Source organism: Pelodiscus sinensis, chromosome 9, assembly GCF_049634645.1.
Source record: "Pelodiscus sinensis isolate JC-2024 chromosome 9, ASM4963464v1, whole genome shotgun sequence".
NCBI lineage: Eukaryota > Metazoa > Chordata > Testudines > Trionychidae > Pelodiscus > Pelodiscus sinensis.
In genome coordinates, this window is record NC_134719.1 from 8064159 (window position 1) to 8085140 (window position 20982).

At 43.1% G+C, this 20982-nt stretch overlaps 1 protein-coding gene across 4 annotated transcripts in view; it reads right to left on the bottom strand.

Moving 5' to 3' along the window:
- The window catches only part of FAF1 (Fas associated factor 1), a 303972-nt gene that overhangs the window by 29695 nt on the left and 253295 nt on the right, over positions 1-20982 (bottom strand). For all 4 annotated transcript variants that reach the window (XM_075935955.1, XM_075935954.1, XM_006126427.4 and 1 more), the window contains 2 exons: positions 5451-5531; positions 4169-4246 (listed from right to left, as the gene is read on the bottom strand). In XM_075935955.1, the coding sequence (XP_075792070.1) occupies positions 4169-4246; positions 5451-5531 (159 nt within the window). The remainder of the gene's footprint in view (positions 1-4168; positions 4247-5450; positions 5532-20982) is intronic.

Consider the following 20982-nt stretch of genomic DNA (forward strand, 5'->3'; position numbering starts at 1 on the left):
AAGTCCCAGAAGGGTGCTGGAGTCCTGTGCGGAGGGTAGAGGTTCTGGAGACCTTTTAAGAATCTCCTGGTTATGGGATGTACAAAGACCAATGATCCGTCTACTTGCTCGTGAAAGGCCGTTATTGCTGCCAAATGCACCTTGACGGAGGAAATGGATAAGCCCCTGGTCTTCAGATAGTATATACAGTCAAGGACCCAATGAGGTGGTGTGTTGTGAGGGTCACCTTGCGTTTGTTGACACCAGGAGAAGAGCAGTTTCCATTTCTGTAGGTAAGTGGCTCTGGTGGATGGCTTCCTGCTGTGTAGGAGAATGGTTCTCACTTGTTTTGAGCACAGGGATTCAGATCCGTGGAACCAGACAGGAGCCGTGCATGAAGGGTATAAGTCCAGGTTGGGAGTGAAGTAATTTGCCTTCATTCTGGGAGAAGAGGTCGTGATGGAGTGGAAGCGGATGAGGCCTTTCGATAGACATGTGATAAAGGTATGGGAACCAGATCTGCCTGGACCAAGATGGAGCTATCAAGATGACTCGAGCTTTGTCAGATCGGATCTTGTGCAGGATTTTGGGGATGAGTGGAGTGGGTGGGAAGGTGTAGTGTAGAGGTTCTTTCCAGCGGATGGGACCCTGCGATGCGTCGCCCAGTCCTGCCTGAGAACAGAAGCAAGGGCACTTGGCATTGCCATGGGCTGCATCTATTGACGGATAGCCCCAGCGATGGAAGACAGAGGCAAGCGCCATTGGATGCAATTCCCATTCGTGATCGATAAAAAAGTTGTGACTCAGAGCATCTGCTTTGACACTGTTTATCCCAAGTAAATACGATGTTGTCACGGTGTGACCCCATGACGGATGGACCAGTTCCAAAGGTGGATCACTTCCGCACAGAGGGATTGGGAATGGGTCCCACCCTGCCTGTTGATATAAAACATGGTTGTCATACAGTCCGTGAGTATGTGAACGACACGACTGGTAACGGTGGGAGCAAAGTATCTGCACACGATTCTCATGTCTCTGAGTTCGAGAAGGTTGATATGTAGCATGGTTTTGTGTGGCAACCACCTGCCCTGCGCAGTGTGCTAGAGCAGGTGCGAGCCCCTTGCCTAGCAGGGAGCAGCTGTTGTGATCTGTACTGTTGGTTCGGGATAGTGGAAGGGAATCCCTGCTAAAAGATTGTGGGGTAATGTCCACCATTTGAGAGAGTACAGCACCTTCTTGGGGATGGTAATTTGCGTGTGCAACAGATAACAAGGCAGCTTGTAAACCAATGCTACTCGGTGTTGCACGGCGTGGAAGTGAAGGCATGCATATTGAACGATGTAAGTGGTGGTGGCCATACGGCTCAACAGCTGCAGACAGGCGAGTACCATAGTGGAAGGGCTCATGGATAGTATGGCTACAAGATCCCATAGTGTGGTGAAACAGTGGTGTGGGAGATAATCTCGGGCAGATAATGAGTTGAGATGAGCCCAATGAACTCTATCCCCTGAGTGGGATCACGAGTTGATTTCTGTTAGTTTATTAGGAGACCTAGACTACTGAACAGGTGCCTGGTCCTCAAGACCATACTGGCTGTTTCTGTGTGAGACTGGCTCTTTATGAGGCAGTCGTCTAGGTAGGGAAAAATCACGACCCCCCCCTGCTGTTGAAGGTAGACTGTCGTTACCTCAAGGACCTTTGAAAAGACCTGGGGGCAGAGGATAGGCTGAAGGGTAGGACTCTACTGAAAGTGGTCTTTTCCCACAGTAAAGAGGAAGTAACATCTGTGGGATTGGTGTATGATGACATGAAAATAAGCATCTTGTAGGTCGAGGGCTGCGGACCAGTCCTCCTCATCCAGTGCCAGAATGATCAAAGCCAACATGACCATCCTGAATCGCTGCTCTCATAGGAATTTGTTTGGTTTGCAGAGATCCAGTATATGTCTCCAGCCCCTTGTGCGCTTCTGGTTCAGGAAATATTTGGAATAAAATCCCCTTCCCCGATATGGGTTGGGAATCTTCTCTATTGCTCCTAGGTGAAGGAGATGATTGATTTCTTGTCTGAGAGGAATTTCGTGGGAGGAGTCCCTGAAGAGGGATGGGGTAGGAGGAAGGGTGGGGGAAGTGAAGTAAAGGGGATGAAATATCCTGTTCAGATGATTTCTAGCACCCACTGGTCTGATGTTATGGAGTCCCAATGGTGGAAAAAGGGATGCCGCCTGTGGGTGAAAAGATGGTGCTGGCTTGTTGGCACTCGATGGATGGGGAGGTTGGGCAGACCCTCGACCAAAGATTCACATCTGCTATTTAAGCCACCTGGGAGCCAAAGGAATGTCACTGAGGTGGGCGCTTCCTCTGGGGTTATTGTCTGGGCCAGTTATACTCATAGAGCTTCTGCTGCATGCGGTTTTAGTAACTGTCGCTGTTCCTGTTGTATGTGTATATCGCTTCTGTCGATACGGCAGCGTATAGATGCTGAGCGTTCAGAGTTGGTTCGCGAATCCTTGCTGCTGTGCAGGACCTCGTCTGTGTTGGTCGCGAAAAGCTTCTGCTTATCAAAAGTCCTCTACCTTGGACTGTAGCTCCCTAGGCACCCCCACTGCGGCTCTGGCCAACTCTAAAAGCCTTCTATTCCATTCTCTTTCATTTAATTAGTTTACTTTTATTCAGTTTTTCATGCCCCTTTCTCCACCTTGCCTCTTTTACCTTCAGACCCTTGCTCCTTACTCACCCCTTAACTTCCAGGCCCTCACACTAGCCCTGGAAAGCTGATATCTTAGTCGCCATGTTTCAACATGGCGCCAGATCGGAAATGGAGGTAGGGGTACCTGTCAAAGGAACATGGTGATGAGAGCTATCGACGCATTTACTACTTCCATCCACTCAGACTAAGGGAATGGAACACACCTGGATTGATGGCTCAGATCTTACAAATTAACAAAAAAATTTCCAGGAGAGGGTCAGTTTGGGTCTGTGCTCAAGTATGCATCAATGTCTCTGACAGAGTTGGGATTTTGGTGGCTCTTGCACTTGAATGGGTGTAATAATTGATTAGCTATTGGTTCAGCAAGAACTAGTGCCTGTACTTCATTGATGTGGATTTGTGAATACAACAGTGGCTCCGAGGCATAATACATGTATATATCTTAAAACATGTATATGTCTCATTAGCAGTGAACTTTGAGAGAAGTATGCTGAAGATTTAAACTCACTCATCTTGCTTTACTCTTTTTACACCTAATTCTTCTGATATTTAACTTAATTAGTGACCCTGGCAGCCAGTATATTTAATCACAACGAAGAGTTTTCATCATTATTATAACAGGGTTTTTGAATTTTCATTGTTACCTGGATTTTGAGGGGACAAACTTTGACATTTAAGGTCTCAGTCAGAGACTAAAGGTTTCTTTTCTTTAAAAAAAGTTTTTGTATCAATCTCATTAGCCATTTAAAAAATATATTATAGTACAAAGAAAGTAACTGGAATTTTTGAGGGCTTTGGGTTAGTTTTATCTTAAAATTTAAAAACTGCTTAATTCCCTGAATACAATTATGCAACCTGTTTGCTTAGGGAGGTTGTGGAGCTTCTTAAGAACAGATTAACACCTGCTAGGGATGGTCCAGTTATTGCTTAATCCTGCCTTGAATGCAGAGGACTGGACTAAATGAGCTAGTGAGGTCCCTGCCAGTCTTACACTCTTATGATTCTATAGACAAATCACCTAACTTCTCAGATTCAATATTCTCCCTGTGTAAATGAGGACAATAATATTAACTTCCCTTCCACAAGTGGTGTGATGATTGTTTAGTACAGCAATCCCAGTGCTAATAGACCTGAATGCACACAAACCCCCACTTTATCAAATATGAGGTGTTAGCTCCCATGAGACCCCTGTGAGGTAGGAAAATAGGTCATCTAACAAATGAGGAAACTGAGGCAGACAGCACTTCAGACTTGCTCAAAGATAGGGGAAGAGAAAAAGATAATAAGAAACAATAATTAGTGGAAAAGTCATAAACCATGCTTTATCCAATAGAACACAATGATCTATAAAAAAAAAGTTATCAATGTTAGATTAAAAATATGCCATGTCCACACAAAAACCTTAGTTAGCTCTGAGTGAAGGCACCTAAGTATCACACCACCACAAACACTAAAAGTTACCCCAAAAAGCAACATGTCCCACCTCACGTTCTTCCTCCTGTTCTTTTCGAATCTGTTCCAAACGAAATTGCTCCGCTTGTTCTCTCTCTTGTGCTTCCCTCTATTAAAGAGAAAGAAATCATAATCACATTTACATACAAACGATAGCTAAGCAGGACTGCCTAGAGAGCCCTGTGTGGCAAACTACACTACCCACATGAAGGAAAAAACACTCCTCAAATGTTTCTTTTTTACTAGGGTAAGTTTGTGTGGACCTGCCAGAGACAAGGGGCCAAGTGCAACTGTCGCAGCTGGAAACAGTGCAAGTTAATACAGCCTCAGACTAGGAGGAGCTTCTAAAAGACGGATGCTAAAAAGGGAGGCATGCCACAAAAAAGTGGTATCCTTCCCATTTGCTCTTTTGTGGGTGCATGCTTCTCCCTCACCCCGCTTGCAGATAGGAGAAAAACACAAACCCCTCAATAACAGTATCAAATTTTGCAAATGATTACACAGGTTCTCATTCAAAATAGATATATTTGTACATAGATCCAGTGATTAGACATGGAAAAGGCCTCTTAAATCAACTCATCTCTCTGCAAGGGCAGGAAAGAGGCCCCTTGACAGAGAGCATTACAAATATTAAATGAACCCCGCAGTGATTCTCAGTCATATTGCCAAAGGGAGCGTTGTTACTCTGGTCAAGCCTTTTGGCCAATATGTGCATGTGCCATACGATAAAACCACATGAGCTTCCCAGCCCTCAATAGTCCACATATAAGCATACTAATGAGAACAGTAATCTAAACACTGTTTACATACGCATCAGTGCAACACACACAACACGTGCTTCATGAGCAAACTCTGGCTACTTAAACTACTTGTGCTGAGCAAAAGCAACTACCCAGGAAGAAGTTGTCGCACAAGGTGAAACTCACTCTGAGTACCCATGGCTCCAGGAGGGAGGAGTGCAGAACTGATAGCAAAGCGATCCTCCCCAAACCCAGGGCAGGCCTGCCTCACTGCCCCAAGGCTGCTAGTCTAGTTTTTTTGGTAGGAACTGCAACCACAGGCCCTACATGTCAGTTGTGTGGGCCGCTGGGGCCAATGGATATATGTACATACAAATCGGTGGCCTCACTCTTGGCTTGCCCGCAGTGTGGCTTTGTATCTTGGCCTATGTGGCTGGTAAGGAGAGGTTTTCCTTGGTGTGCAGAGGAGCAGAGTTCCATATGGGGCGGAAGTGGTGTAGTCCTCCACACTTGGGTCAGTTTCACAAAATTACTTCCCAATGCAGTCTAGGATATTCTTCGCTAGGGACACACCTTTGCTCTATCAGCTTCTAGTGAAATGCGGTAAGCTTCGTCCTGTTCTCTCTTCACATTCTCCCTGGCCTCACGTTCATCCTAAAATAAAAAGAATCCAGCAAATAATTAATATGTTTCTTTTATAGTCACTGGAAATCGTTAGACCAAATGTTTTAATAGTAATTGGTTGTATTACTTCTGCTTCTGTTTGCAACAGAGGCCTGCAAAAGTGATGGAAGAGCAACTTTAGGATATGCATGTGTGTGTATGCATGCTTGCACCCGCGCGCACGTGAGTGAGAGAGAGAGAGTGAGCACACAAATATAATCTGCCTGAATGCAGTGTTCAAATGGGCCCGTACACATGTATAATTATCTGTGTTTCGATAAATGGTCAGTATGGGAAAGATGTCCCCAGGAAATTTTATATTTCAGAGGCTGGATTTGCAGCTCTCTGTCCAATGAAGTTGGCATCAGGTGCTGGCTAGTTCCACTGTTTTAACCTACAAGAAAAGGGCCTTCAGATAAAAAATCCTTTTGCCTTGAACACGTTCCACTGCAAGTTCATTATTTTTAAATATTACCATAATGGTATTGTCAAACCCTGCCCTGAAGGGCTCTCAATCTAATGGCACAGACAGGAGGGGGACATGCTGGTAACGAACCTGCTGTAGAACTGGCCCATGGATGGATAGTTACATGGAGACACGGACTGTAATTCCTTCAAATGGAAGTAGAGATGTGGAGGAAAGCATCAGGAAAAGGAGCCCTCCCCTCTCCTTCCTTCCTCCAGCACTGTGCACACCACCATTGTTCTCCCAGACACTCAGGCCTGCATGCCCTGGGGATCATCTTTGATTCGACCCCTTCAACGGACCCACGTATTCAGGCCATTGCGAAATCTTGCTGCATTTTCTTACACTGTGTCTTTAAAATCCGGCCTTGGCTCTTTGTCCACAGAGCCAAAACTCTCTTCCTCAATCTCACACAACATGTCAAGTCTTGGTTCCTGTAAACTTCATGGAAATTTCCATGGCAATTCAGGAAAGGGGAGACAAGGGGAAAACTTGAGGGAAAAGGTCAAGAGCTCAATTCTGGCCATGCTGAGTTGAAGATAATGACAGGATATGCACAAAGTGATGTCAGAAAGACAGGCCAAGATACTAGACCAAATGAAAGAAAATAGCTCATCAGCAGAAAGGTAGATTGGTACGTCATCAGCATAAAGATGGTTGTTAAAACCATGTGTGTGGATATAAGCACCTAGAGAGAAGGTGTAAAGGGAGAAGTGGAGGGGGCACAAAGGACAAAGTCTAGAGGAAAACCCATGGAAAGGGGGAGGGGAGAGGATGATCCACCTAATGAGAAAGTAAAAGAATGATTAGAGAGGTAAACTAATCCCTACTCTTCTTGGAAAGCAACACACACCTTTGGACTGTGAGAAAGAATCATCATAGACTAGCTGACAGAGAAGATAAACCATAGACAGCCTGGAGGAGCAGAGGCATTTTGAAAACCTCCCTAACATTTGCTTCAGACAGAACCTTTTTAACTTTCAATTTTTGCAACTTGGTACATCAAACTAACTGAATTTCAAAGGTCACTCCAAAGTCCAGAGTTACCTCGGGGAAAACTAAAGGTCAGGTGCAAACTTCCGCTTTTTTCTTTTCTCTGAAGAATAAGAGGCCAGAACATAACTGTAATTCCATCAGATTATTTAATCCACATCAAAAAGTTAGCTAAGGCAGGTTTCAAGTTTGTAAAAGACTGTCCACTAAAACTCTGACCACAAATAACAAAGTTCTGCAAATACTGCATTGATTCTTATTTTGCATTTTAAAACTGCCAAAGAAAAAGCCAACAGGAAACAAAGTTCACAAACAATTTATGCTGAAGATAAAAATCTATTTACTTACAGCAAACAATTACTTATTTTACAGAATACTGAATAATTCTTCAAAATGTCAAACGCAGCATAGTACTCTTTGATCTAAATCATGTCTTTTCGATAAGAAGGAAGAACTTTCCAAAAGATTGACACTGTAGGTTCTTTTCTAAGACTCTGGATATGAATTACAAGCATTTTCCTTATTGTTTATTTCCTCCTATTCTTGGCAGTGAACTTCTTCATGGAGGATGGGTTATAAAAAAGATGTAAGGAATGTGAAGATTTATTATGCATGACTGGCTGATCCAGATAGAAAAATGAGACATCCCACAGCTAAACCTAAATCTAGAGGTAAAAATTACACAGCAGAGATCTAGTATTACTGTTCAGACTTGGATCTTAAACTTAAATTCCTAGGTAGACTAGCTAGCACTAGCATCTAGACTTTTTAGCTAGGAAAGCGATGCAATCAAATACAATATTTCTGTCTATAAATTTGTGCTATCCTACAGTTCTCCGGTTCTCAATCAGATGTCTAGGCCCCCTGAAGGGCCGCAAGCAGATTTCAGGGGTTCTGTTAAAATAAACTGTATTTCAGCCCAAGATGGGATTTGGGGAGGGAGTGCCATCTGCACCCTGGCTCATCTCAGTGGGCCATATAGCCTCTCTGGGATGGGGGTGTGGCTCAATCAAAAACTGCAGCGTCACTGAAGAATGTTCTCCCCTTGCCATCAAACTCTGCAAGCAAGAAGCAGCTAGCCAAAGAGACACACCACTTCTCCACCCTGCCACATCAGCATTTCAGAGAGCAAAGCCAAATAAAAGGCAGAAACTGAGGAGAGGAGATGACACCACTCCCCCCAATGTTGCCTCTGATTGGGGAGTCGCAGGTTTGGCAATCTTTTCAGTGGTTACACAATTATATGCAGAGGGAGCAGGAAGGAGACGATGGTCATGGGGAGCTGGCTACCAGAGGCAGCAGCGTGGGCAGCAGGTGGCTCCGTAGGAGTTGGTGCACACAGGGAGCTGCCTTGAAAGCCACTTCCCGCGTGTACCAGCTCCCGCTTGCCTCCCTCACCCATCTCCCTCTCTATTAGAGGCAGCAGGACAGGGGTGGGGAGGGCACAGGTAGCTCCCACCTGCCCCCCACGCTGCTGCCTCTGTGGGAAGTAGTGGGGAGGGGCAGAGGGCTCCACAGATGCTGGCATGTGCAGGGAGCTGGCTTAAAAGCCAGCTCCCACCTTGCTGCCTCTATATCAGAAGCAGCAAGGGGGGAGGTGCATGTAATGGTTGGGATTAACCGATAAGCCCAGATTTATTGGTTAATTGTGTAAATGAATACACACAAATGAATTCCTAGTAAAAACAGTTGTTTTATAAAGAGAAGAGTCTTAATATCCTTCTATTATTGCTGCAATATCAAATAATTTCAACAAAACATGAGGTTGATATTAATAAGAGTGAAAGTGAGTCAAGTTTTATCTATTAATTTTCTAGGCAAACATCCATTTCCTGACTTGCACAGCAAAACATATATATTTGGCTCTATCATTGTGAAAGGCAGTGAGGTAAAGTGTATGAGACTTAACTTTTTCATATTTGAGACCTGGATTTTAGTTGTATCTCTGCCAAAAGATGCCACATGCAGCCTTATTTATTTTAAAAAAAAGTGTGGGGGGGAGAGAGGGGGAGGAGGAGGGGTAATCTCCTAGCCTGCTTCCTAGACCAGGTGGAGGAGGCCTTGGCCAATAATAACAATGTTATGGATTGCACAAAAGTATTAACACCAGTTAGCAGAAAGGTGAAAAGGAATTCTGGGTCTTTTCTGCCTTCAAGCTGTGTATCCATGGGAATAGGTCTCTTTCACCTGTGAGATGGGGGATTCTAGGTTAGGTCTGCCCAACAGATCTGTATTTGAGACTAATTAAGCATGCAGTCATATCCAAATGGCTTTTTGCAGATTGAAAATTATAAGGAAGGAAAAAAAGCATCAATTTTAAACAACAAATGTTGTAAAATTTGGAAGTTTGAAATTCAAAGTATGAAGGCATTGATTTTGTTATTTCAATTCAGAACTGCTGGAGTTTTTGAGACCTACAATTTTTTAAAAAAAGTTAATTTGCTCAAAGTGTACAGCATTTAAAAATGTTGGCTAATGACCAAATTCTGGTCACAATTACAGGTACTCAATGCTTGAGGAAATCAAATGGAGATGTGCAGAAAGTTGGTTATAAATTCTTGTGCAATTATTTTAATGACCATACTTTACCATTTGTAAAACTGAAAATAAAATTATTTTGGCTAGCAAAACTAAAAACCACACACTAATATTTTTCAGTGATTCACTTAGTAGCTATATTATTCAATGATTTACTTAGGAACTATTTACTTTTTCCCATCCATTTGAATTATTAACAAAAGCTTTGTACTGTTCCCCATTAATGGCGGAGCATGAATTTCCACAAACAGCAACAATTATATTTTTTAAACACTTTGCTTTAATATTATATTTGTAAAGTTTAACATTTATTTTATTATGAAAGCAAGATTCCAGTTTGCATCGCAACTAAATACATTCTAGATACACTAGATAAACTTGCTAAGTACTGCACAACTCAATGGAAAGTAAATGACATTTCATCTCCTTGTCAGCAGTCTAACAATATTGTTCCCTTAAGGCTGCTGGCAAAACTAGAATACTGACAGCTTATCTTGCATTGGAGCAAAAAGCATAATATGTGAACAAGATCTTAAACATGATCTTATTCATGCCAAAAAACATCAAATCATCACAGGTGCTGTTACCATTAATATAATACATACATGCTATGTAAGCAGATTAGATATAGATATAGATATAGATTAGATATAAAAAAAGCAAAGAAAAGCAGCAGTATCTGACATGCTACAAAATTGTGAAAAGCAACCTTCCCACTGAAAATAAAATAGTAAGTGTGGAAGAGCTCTTTGATGATACACAAGTAGATTGGAAGGAAATTACAGTACAATTCACAAAGCTAACTACTAGAATATGAAGTACCGCTGCTGCAACTTCTCATTGTTCAGTTGTCACTAAAACACAGGGCGTTCTGCACTAGTTGTTGATGCTTGTAGGAACTGACACATTGTAAGTCTTTGCATTCCCTGCTCTTAAGTCCCACAAAAAAATCTGCGCAAATGGAAGTCAGCCACGGGAAAAAAAATTCCCCACTTTAAGTTGTTTCACTGTAAGTTTTTTGGAACATATCTTGGACTTATGGTGAGGATGGCCTGTATTACATTATTCAAAGTCAAAAAGTCATTATACTATTCATTTGGTATCAGAATGATGCTATAACAAGACTTTTAATTGGCAGATTGAATGGAAGGAACTATTTTTAAAATACTGAAGGGACTGTGAGATTGCAGCTTTTGATAAAGCTTCAGACATGGCTGGCATAATATTAGCTTGTCTTCTTTTAAGTAAATAAAATAAAAAATAAGTAAATACTAAATAAAAAGTAGTTCAAAGTATTTGTCTTACTTTTAAACTCAAGTAAAAGTTAACTGAGTTTTTACATTGTTACCTTTCTTTCATGAGAACTGAGCAGTATTATTTCCCCAAGATTATTCTGTGAACATATCTCAAGAGAAATATATTCTCTTATCCTATACAAAGCTTCTGCAATACAAAGAAAGCCCCACGGTGTTGCAGAAAGAAAAGCAACACAGTACAGGCAGTCCCCGACTTACACGGATCCGACTTATGTCGGATCCGCAGTTACGAACGGGGCTGCCCCAGAGTACACGGACTGCGGGACCTCGCGGTCCTGCCGCCCGTGTACTCTGGGGCTTTGCTCTGCGTCTCCCTGGTCTGCAGACCAGGAAGACGCAGAGCAAAGCCATGGAGGGGCTCGGGCAGCGGGGCAGCCCCGCTGCCCGAGCCCCCCCCCCTCCCCGCGGCTTTGCAAAGCTGCGGGGAAGCCGGCAGCGGGGCAGCCCAGGCGCGCCTGGACTGCTCCGCTGCCGGCTTCCCCACGGCTTTGCAAAGCCGCCGGGGGGTTCGGGCAGCAAGGCACCCCAGGCGCGCCTGGACTGCTTCGCTGCTGGCTTTCCCGCGGCTTTGCAAAGCCGATGGGGGGGCTCGGGCAGCGGGGCACCCCAGGCACGCCTGGGCTGCTCCGCTGCTGGCTTCCCCGAGGCTTTGCAAAGCGGCGGGGGGGCTCGGGCAGCGGGGCACCCCAGGCGCGCCTGGGCTGCTCCGCTGCCAGCTTCCCTGAGGCTTTGCAAAGCCGCGGGGGAAGCCGGTAGCGGGACAGCCCAGACGCCCCGCGGCTGTCCCGCTGCCGGCGTCCTCAGAGGCTTTGCTCCCCATCTCCCTGGTCCGCTGGTCTCCAGCAGACCAGGGAGACGGGGAGCAAAGCCGTGGAGGAACCAGGCGGCGGGACCGCGGTGCGTCTCGGTCCGCCGCCCGCGTCTTCCTGGTCTGCTGGGGTGGGGGGGGGGCGCAGCTAGTATGCCCCCCCCCCAGCAGACTAGGCTTTTCTCCGGACGCCTGTGGCAGAGCAGCTGGGGTGCTGCCGGTTGGTCCCGCAGCTTCGCTCTGGGCGCTACTGGTCCAACCCAGCAGCACTCCAGCTGCTCTGGCCCTGATTCAGCCGCTGCTGGTCAGTTTCAGCAGCAGCTGAATCAGGACGCCTGGGGCAGAGCAGATGGGGTGCTGCTGGGTTGGTCCAGTAGTGCCGAGGAGCGGCGCTACTGGAGCAACCCAGCAGCACCCCAGCTGCTCTGCCCCAGGTGTCCTGATTTAGCCGCTGCTGAAACTGACCAGCGCTGACTACAGGAAGCCCGAGGCAGAGTTGCTCTGCCCCGGGCTTCCTGGAATCAGCTGCTGATCAGTTTCAGCAGCAGCTGACTTGGGGACGCTTGGGGTTCTTAAGTTGATTCTGTATGTAAGTCAGAACTGGCGGTCAGTTTCAGCAGCGGCTGAATCTGGACGCCAGTTCCGACTTACATACAGATTCAACTTAAGAACAAACCTACAGTCCCTATCTTGTACGTAACCCGGGGACTGCCTGTATTAATAAAATAGTGTCTCATTCATTTGGATTGAGGTTTTTCTACTGTTCTTACACAAGATAGAGCAGACACTTCATTTTGTATGCAGCAAAGGAAAATCCAGGTAAAGGAGGCTGGATTTACATACAAAAAAACCTGAATGAAATGAACTAAACAAACACTCTATTTGTACAAGTAACTTTTTACAGGTAAATTCTACTTTTGAATGAGCTCCATGTGACTTCACTTTTTGTCGAAGTCAATGGAAGCCTCCATTCTTACCTTGATGAATTTACAATCTGAACAGGCCAAAAGGGAAAGGGTGAGTGTGTGGGAGATACAACCTACAAGCCAAGCGATCAATGAGGTGTGGTTAGTACTCTATTCTTTTAAAAAACATATTCTGAGGAGAAAGAGGATGGGATGCGAAAAAAAGAAGGGGGACATGGAGGGCGGAGGAAGGAAGCGGGTGACAGCAAGAGGAAGAATAGCAGGGGCAGAAGCATGGAGGGTTAGGCTAGAAGAGAAGGGGTTACGAAGGTAAGACGTGGAAAGAGACAGGAACACACTTCCAGTGAGACAAACTAAGGGTTATGGAGCAGCTGAAAAGAAAAGTATCTGTCATCTCCATGGAAGCCTGCTCCTTGCTCCATTCTGCCAGTCCCCCACCCTTAATGGGAAAGAGTTGGAGGCACTCAAATGTAAGAGAGTCATGCTGCCACGGTGAATGTGGATCTGGGAAGCAGCAAGCTGGAGAGAGTAGACTCCACATGATTGCCCCAGCTGTCCAGGGATGCCTCAAGAGCCACTGTTACGGGTACTGGATCAATGGCAGGGCTGGAGGTCTATAGCTGTTTTTCAATGAACTGAAACCAAGGAAACTGTGAAAAGTTCAGGGAAAATATCTGCCCAGTGTTCCATGTTGGTCCAAAAGGCAACACAAGTGTTAGGGCTTATCAGGAATACTGAAAATAGCGTAATGTCACTCTTTACATCCTAGGCACAGTCCCACATGGAATGATGCTTTCACTTCTGATCACCCTGCCTCCAGAAAGGAATTAACAGAAGTAGAGGCAGTTCAGTCACAGGTGAAAAACAGAAGTCTGGAATGACTTTCCTATGCACAGAAATTAAAACAAACAAAAACAAAAACAGGACAGTTCATTTTAAAGAGGAGATAAATAAGAAACATGATAGAATTATATTGAATTAATGAAGATTCTAGAGAAATTAGTATGTTTCGGTTTACTCTTTTCAATAACACAAGAGCAAGGGGACATTAAAAAAATGTGAAGGCAACAAATTTTAAAAGGATCCCCACTCCCCCATACACAATCTATGGAAATCACTGCTATAAGATTTCAGAGGCAGACCAATCAACAGGAATCAGAAAAACAATGAGACATTGGATGGAGTAGAACACCCCAAATTACTCTGGACGGGATAAAAATAATAAATACTTTTAGAAGAGAGGCTTCTGGGCACAAGCCAACTACAAAGTGGCAGGTAGGATCAGGAAGAAACTTTTCCTTTGAGAATTATTCTGTAACTGTCCAATGCAGTGTGTCTGGCACCCTCCTCTGAAGCATCTGTTGACTGCCATTGTCAGAGATAGAACTATGTGGATTTCTGGTTTGATCTAGCATAACAATCCTTATGGTCCTGCCAATTACCTAGGATGGCAAACTCGGCCATTTTGATAGGATAGGGGGTGGCAAAATCAGCAGGCCTTAATGCTGTGAAGTTTTCCATCTGACTTTGGCATTCCTGTGACCTGCTATTTAGAAGGTCAGGGTTTAACTCTGCATTGTGGTTTTGTGTGGTAATTACCTTAAGGCCACATTTCTCAAACTGTGGGTCCCAACCCCCCGGGGGGTCGCGAGCAACTTAGAGGGGGGTCGTGATATCACAAAGTTTGAGAACCCCTGCCTTCGGGCACTTCTACACTGCAGTGTTATTTCAAAGTAACAAGAGTTATTTCGAAATAACAGAGTGCACCTCTACACAGCAAGCCCGTTATTTCAAAATAATGGGCTTCCTACTCCAACTCCTGTAACCCTCATTTCATGAGGAGTAAGGGAAGTAGAAGGAAGTGTTCTCCCTTCGACTTCCTGCAGTGTAGATGGCACAAAAAGCTGAGTTAAGCTACTTCCACTTCAGTTTCACAATTAATGGAGCTGAAGTTGAGTAGCTTAACTCAACTTCAGCCTGCAGTGTAGATAGACCCTGAAGTTGTGCCATACTTTACTTAATGGACTGCCCATCAGGGTTAGTTCTATCATGAAGGAAGAAGTAATCAGAGCCAAATCTTAAGGACAGCAAAACTTGAGTAGAGGACTATGAGTTAGAGATTTGCATGTTTGCACAGAGCAGTAGAGTCTGTAAAGCTGCCTCTGGAAAGGTAAGCCAGAAAGTGGCATTTACAAATGCTAAAGTTTATTTGAAATAAACTCTTCATTTCATTGAACCACTCCTGAAGTTAAAAACTACAAATGCTTGAGGTTATTTGTGGGAGTATTCAAGAAAAACACCCATGTTGTCTAAACAAACCAGTGCAATGAAGGCATTTGTTTGATTCACTGAAGATGACAGATTTGTACATTGTATAACTTAAATACATATGGTATGGAATACATATAATATAAAAGTGCATGCAAAATTGCATTTTGCTCGTTGATGCCTATGGTTATGATACTCCTATCATAAATGAGAAGACATGCTTGCACTATAAATGGTACCGAGGACAAAACAGTCATTTAGCGTTGATCATTGGTTTTAATGGACTTTTCAAATATCAGAGCAGCTGTACTTTTTTTTTTTAAATGGGAGAAATCCTTTAGCACAACTTAGGGTTAGGGCATTACACTGGGGAAGGAAAACCCCACATTGGTCCCAGTCAGGTTGTTTTATTTAGAATGTTAAAATGGAATCCGGTTGGGTACAAAGCGATTGGCGAGATGTCAAAAGGCTCCTATCTTAAGCGCTGTGTTGAACCAGGACAGTTACATATGCTAAAGTAGTTACTATGCTGGCAGCACTAAGGAAGGGTTTGCTGAAGACAGAGGTGGCAGATTTTAGCATAGTGAAGATATCAGAATCAAATGAGTCATTGGCAATGACAGTCATGTGGGGAGACAGGCCTAAACAATTGAATAGGGAAGGAAGTGTTCACACCACAGATTTCAAAACCCACATCAAATTGCTGAGTTTTGTGCATTAGTAAGTAAACACACAATACAAATTAAGGATCCTCAAGAGCCACTCTTACTGGACATTTGGCTCTAGATTTTTTAAAGTCTTTATTTAGGTGTTGCAACGCAGTACCCAACAGGTTTAAGAACATAAATCTTATTTTCAAAAGGGACTGAAGCTCTTGGGATTCTAAATCCCACTGCCAGTGGGATTTTACTAAGTTCCTAATCCCCTTTGAAAATGAAATTCATGCTCCTAAGTCAGTTAAAAATTGCAATGCAGAATGCCACAATGCCTAAATGTCCTAAAAATCAGGAGCTTACAACCTGGTTGGCAGGATGGGAGAGTACATATTGACAATTCAAGGGTTTGTAGTTAATGCAGAAAACTTCCATTTACAATTCAGGATCCCCCCCGAGTAATAATGTTGAGTAGGAAGACTGAGTACAGAGCTATGAAAACAGCACATATTATTCTAGGTCAAATGATACATTGTTTTAAAGACAGAGTTTCTGGCTGAACAGAGATAAAAGCACATTTCTATAAATAGTTTCTGCAGTGAAATTAAGGTGCATTTGTGGCCTATTTTTGTATATTATTTAAATCTCCATCCAACAATTACATAGAAAACAAACCTGCTATTTCCCCCTCAGAGATTAGCAATAACTAGAGAAAACAAGTGTGAGCTGTGGTCAAAATGAATGCCTTTGACTTTGCAATTCCACAGTTTGGTAAATCTTAGTGGCAGCTGTAATGTCTTTTTAAACGGAAAAAGCTGTGGTAAAGCACTCAGATAGCTATCTTTTTTGCAAGTAAACGTGAAGTATCATTTTAGGGTAATTTAAAGTGAATGGGGAGTTTTAATTTGGATTTGTAAAAAAGTGCTTTTTCAAGCAATTGTAGGTAAAATCTATATACCTTGAAGTCTAATTCAAAAGCAAGAAATTAATGTTGCATAACCAGAAAAATAAACACTATGTTAGCCCTACTGTTACTTAAATAACATGCAGAGAAGCTGGACCAGGTGTGTAACAGTGAATGCTTTTATAGTAATAATTTTTGACAGCAAAAATAAAAAAAGGCATTACTGAGATATCATCTCATTAGCCCTGTCATTATACGGGAACTCCACCCCAGTATAAGCTTGTCAAAAAGTGTTACTGTAATCCACTGAGAAGACTCCTCCTCAGGCAAGAAAAGAAAAAATGCGTAGGATAGGCTCAGAACAGGTGTGTTGCATTGTAATGCCAGTATTTAATCATGGATCCCTTCACATTAGTTTCAGACATGACTAATTCAGGCCTTGTGGACTATCATGCAATGCTGAAATGATCAGTCAGTCAAATTAAGAGCCAACAAATGTAAACAAAGAAGGTGTAGACATATCTTTTTAGCACCATACATGACTCAAACACAAAAGACATTAAATTATTACTTTTTCTTGCTTTTCTCAGATCAGCACTCTGAAGACCAAGAGATGCCATACAGCCCCAGAAGGCCTATTCACTTGTTGGCCTACACAATGCCAGCTTCTGCCAGTCTCTAGTTCGAGGCCCCCAAGAGCAGAAAACTCTCCATGGAAAGTTGTGATGGGCCCAAAGATGACAGTGCAGCCCCAGAAGTGTGTAGTGCTGGCCAGGCAAAGGGACATACGTAGGACAAACAGTGGTATTTAAAGCTTCTTTTGGTGTAATCACCATCAAAGAAGAGTGGGTGGGAACAAGCACAGCTGAATCTTTCCTGGGGACACAGTGGCTTTCTTTTGTGCAGAGAATTGCCATGTGCAACTCCTTGCTTCACTAGGGTCATTGTGACCCATCATTCCTGTCTACCAGATACATAAGAACCTCATTTTACTTTGCCAGGCCCAAAAAGAGAAGAAGCAGTGGAAGAGGGAGAAAGAAAAAGAAAACCCTTCAAACTGTGTGTGCTTATATCTACATCCATCCATTGAGGTAATCTCACCTCTGCCTGCTCCATAGAGCTGGTCAATGGCTCTCTAGAACTGGCTATATTGATGACAGTCTGACCATTCCTTTTAGTTAAGCCAACCGTCTTCCTTCCTTCCTTGGTTGTGCTGGGATCGAAACTGCCATCTCCTTCTATTGGCCTCTTCTTTACAAATCTGCCATGCTAACGTGCACTCAGTACCACCGATTGTGCTTTATAAACCCATTGTAGGGTAGCATGGCTAATTCAGCATCAGAAGAGAGATGGAGTTGGCATATTCACGCTGTGCTAGACAGGAGAGTATGACAGACAGTCAACATGGTAACAGTGGCACAGATGCACTGGGGTCCAAAGGGAAATGGTCCCCAAAATCTTTTCAAACCAAGTACGGGTAGAGTGCTGGAGTTAGCTGGGGAGGGAGAGAAGCGATGGTACCTGATTGATTACCTGGGAGTGACGGAGGAGAGAAGCCAGGGAAGGCAGACTTGGCTGCCTGGAGAGAGAGCAAAGAATGAAGAGAGGGTGGTTGAACAGAACCTTTACTGAGCGAGGTCCAACCCAGCTACACCTATCAAAATATATGATGTGTGTTCCTCTGTCCTGTGACAAAGAAATCCAATCACCAGGACTACCTATCCCAATAAATGAAATACGTTTTACTTTCCTGTAAGGCAATTCTTATGCATCTCCAAAGCAAAAGTTTTATCAATCAAAATCAAATAAACCCAGAAGTGAAATCCAAATTAGGTACTTAAATGGTGAGATGTTTGCACTTCACATTGAAAGAATGCATCCAAATCGCTCTCATAAAAATCCAGTGAAGAAAAACCAGTACAGAATCCTCAAACATTGACACTAAAGCACAACGTTTTGCTAAACTACATTACTGTTACCAACTAGCAGACTTGCTCCTTTACTCAGCTAGTAGAGGCCTGTGCTGTGAGCTGAGTAGCCCACATTCCATACCAACCAATAACATACGAGTGGGAGGTGGTCATAAATTGGTGCTTCAACAGATCCTTTCAGCAACACTGCATGCACCTCTCCCATTTGAGCTAAAGAAGGAACTTCATTAGCTAACAGAAGTACCAGGCAGTTATCCTGTGGTGGAACAACCACTAGAGGGGGATGCAGCGTGTTCTATGCTAACATGAATTATGAGGTGTCTTGAAGCTTTTCTGTGCATACAAGTTATAAATCCATCACAAAAGCAAAGTTCAGCTGCTTTTGTTGCTCATTAGTAAATTTTTGTTAATTACAGGAAGTGTATCCAGTTCTCTCACAGTAAAAATTTCTTTTATGTTTTTATTTACAATAAAGATATACTGCTGACTTTGAAAACACAAAGGAATGTTTGGTTTTTCCCCTTGTGGTTTTATGATGACTTACTGTTGCTATTAAGAGAACAGTAACAGAAACCGGAATCTATATCCTGTTTGCTATTGTTATATTTGTAAAGAAATTACATACAACTACATTAAAGTCTTCAACACACAAGAAAAAACGCACTGAGGTTTGAACATAATGAGTTGTCAAGGTCAAGATTTATAATAAAGTTACATGTTATGTAACAAACCACAAAAAGACATTTTTTTCCCTTATGCCAACACCTTCTATTAAGTAGATAATGTGCATACTAGTTATTAAATACTCCCTTTTTGGAATAATATCTTACATAACACTGTTTTAATTTTACTTTCTACTTCAAAGGCCATTGGAGATTACCCTTTTATGTTTATTTTACAACAAATACATCTAAGTTATATTTAAATATCTCTGTGTACACAGAATTTATAACATTTGTAAATTTGCCTCCAAAGTTTATCAAATATTTTCACTAATCTACCACCCCCCAGGAAGACTGTAGCACGTTCCCTCTGGTGCAGATATGTCAGCATGCTTACAGTACTGAGGAAACAGGGGAAATAGGAGAAAAACACTTCCCAGGGTAGACCTGGGCAAAATTTTGCTTTTAGAGCAATGGATGGTAGCAGATCTTGCACATTCAGAATTGCTAGGGACAAAACTGAAGTTCCACATACAATATTTAGAGAGAATCAAATTCCTAAGTTCAAAACCACAAGATGAAGACAAGTACTTAGTAGGTTTTACACCTATTTGTTTGACAGCAGAGCAATGTCAGACTCTGGACTCTACGTTGAGGTTTTCTACCCCTATCCGTCTTCCTTATCCTCTTCCTACCTGCTGCTATTCCCATTGATCCTGCCCATCCCCACTCCATCCTATTCATCTCCTCTGCAATTCTCTCCTTCAATACAGACTCCTGCCCATCCTTGGCTTTCGCCCATTTTTCCTATTCCCCTCTCAGCTCTGCTACTATCCTCCCACTTGTCCATGGCTCCTGCCTCTTTCTTCCCTACTTGTTCTTATATTTCTCCCCTATCTTCTCTCCATCTCTGCACCTGTCCCTTTCCCCCTCTCTCTTCCAGCTCCTGCTTCTAACTCCTACCAAGTTCCTATCGTTATCCACTCACTCTCTCTCATCAGACTCTCATCCCTCTGTAGCTGAGCCAGGTTTTCTCCTTACTGTCTGGGCATCACAGTGTGAGCATTCAGAGTGCATGCAAATCAGTCCTCCAGAGCTCAGTTACTAGGCCAGTAATCCCTGGCAGCCAGGAAAAGCAATTGCTGAGAAAGTCCTGTTCAGTCCCGAAGCAGTGAGGTGGAAAATACTTAGCTGCTTGGTGTGGATGGTGCATTTGCAGTCAAGCCATCACACAGGAGTTGTGAGAGGAGGAGGCATGCTCAGTGCTGATGGAATCTCCAGAGATTTTAGCTAAAACCTTCCGCTGAGCATGTTATAACGTCAGACAATTATAACTTGGACAAATGTTCACAGGGACATCCAAAGACACATCCTTGACACCAGGATGATTTCCCACCCCTCCCCGCCATACACACCCAAATTTCAAAGTTCTCTGATCCAAAGCATGGAGGTGCTAGAGCTTTTCAAAAATGATGGAAAGAATTCTTTTAACAAGGAGAAAATACACATATTTTACCCTAACTTCATTCTCAGAAGGAACGATCATTTTAGCTGAAACATTTCAAAAAACTTCAGCATGAGGCAGGCATCTCCCATTGAAAATTTCAGCCTCAATTATGTAATTTTGAGAAAGTTATAAACAAGTGAAAACAGAATCTTATAAATGAAAAGATGGTTTCCAACTTTAACTACAGGTATTGCTACCTGAGTCTCCTATAAATATATAGCTCCAGAAAATTAGTCCCAACAGAGATCTGACTGCTATTAGCTATGAGAAAAACATAATACATTTTGAAATGACTGAGAAATTTCAATGAGCAACAGGCACAAACAGTTGGTAATTTTCATAACTGTTTATATGCAGTACAGGCAGTCCCCAGGTTACGTACAAGATAGGGTCTGTAGGTTTGTTCTTAAGTTGAATCTGTATGTAAGTCGGAACTGGCATCAGCCGCTGCTGAAACTGATCAGTTTCAA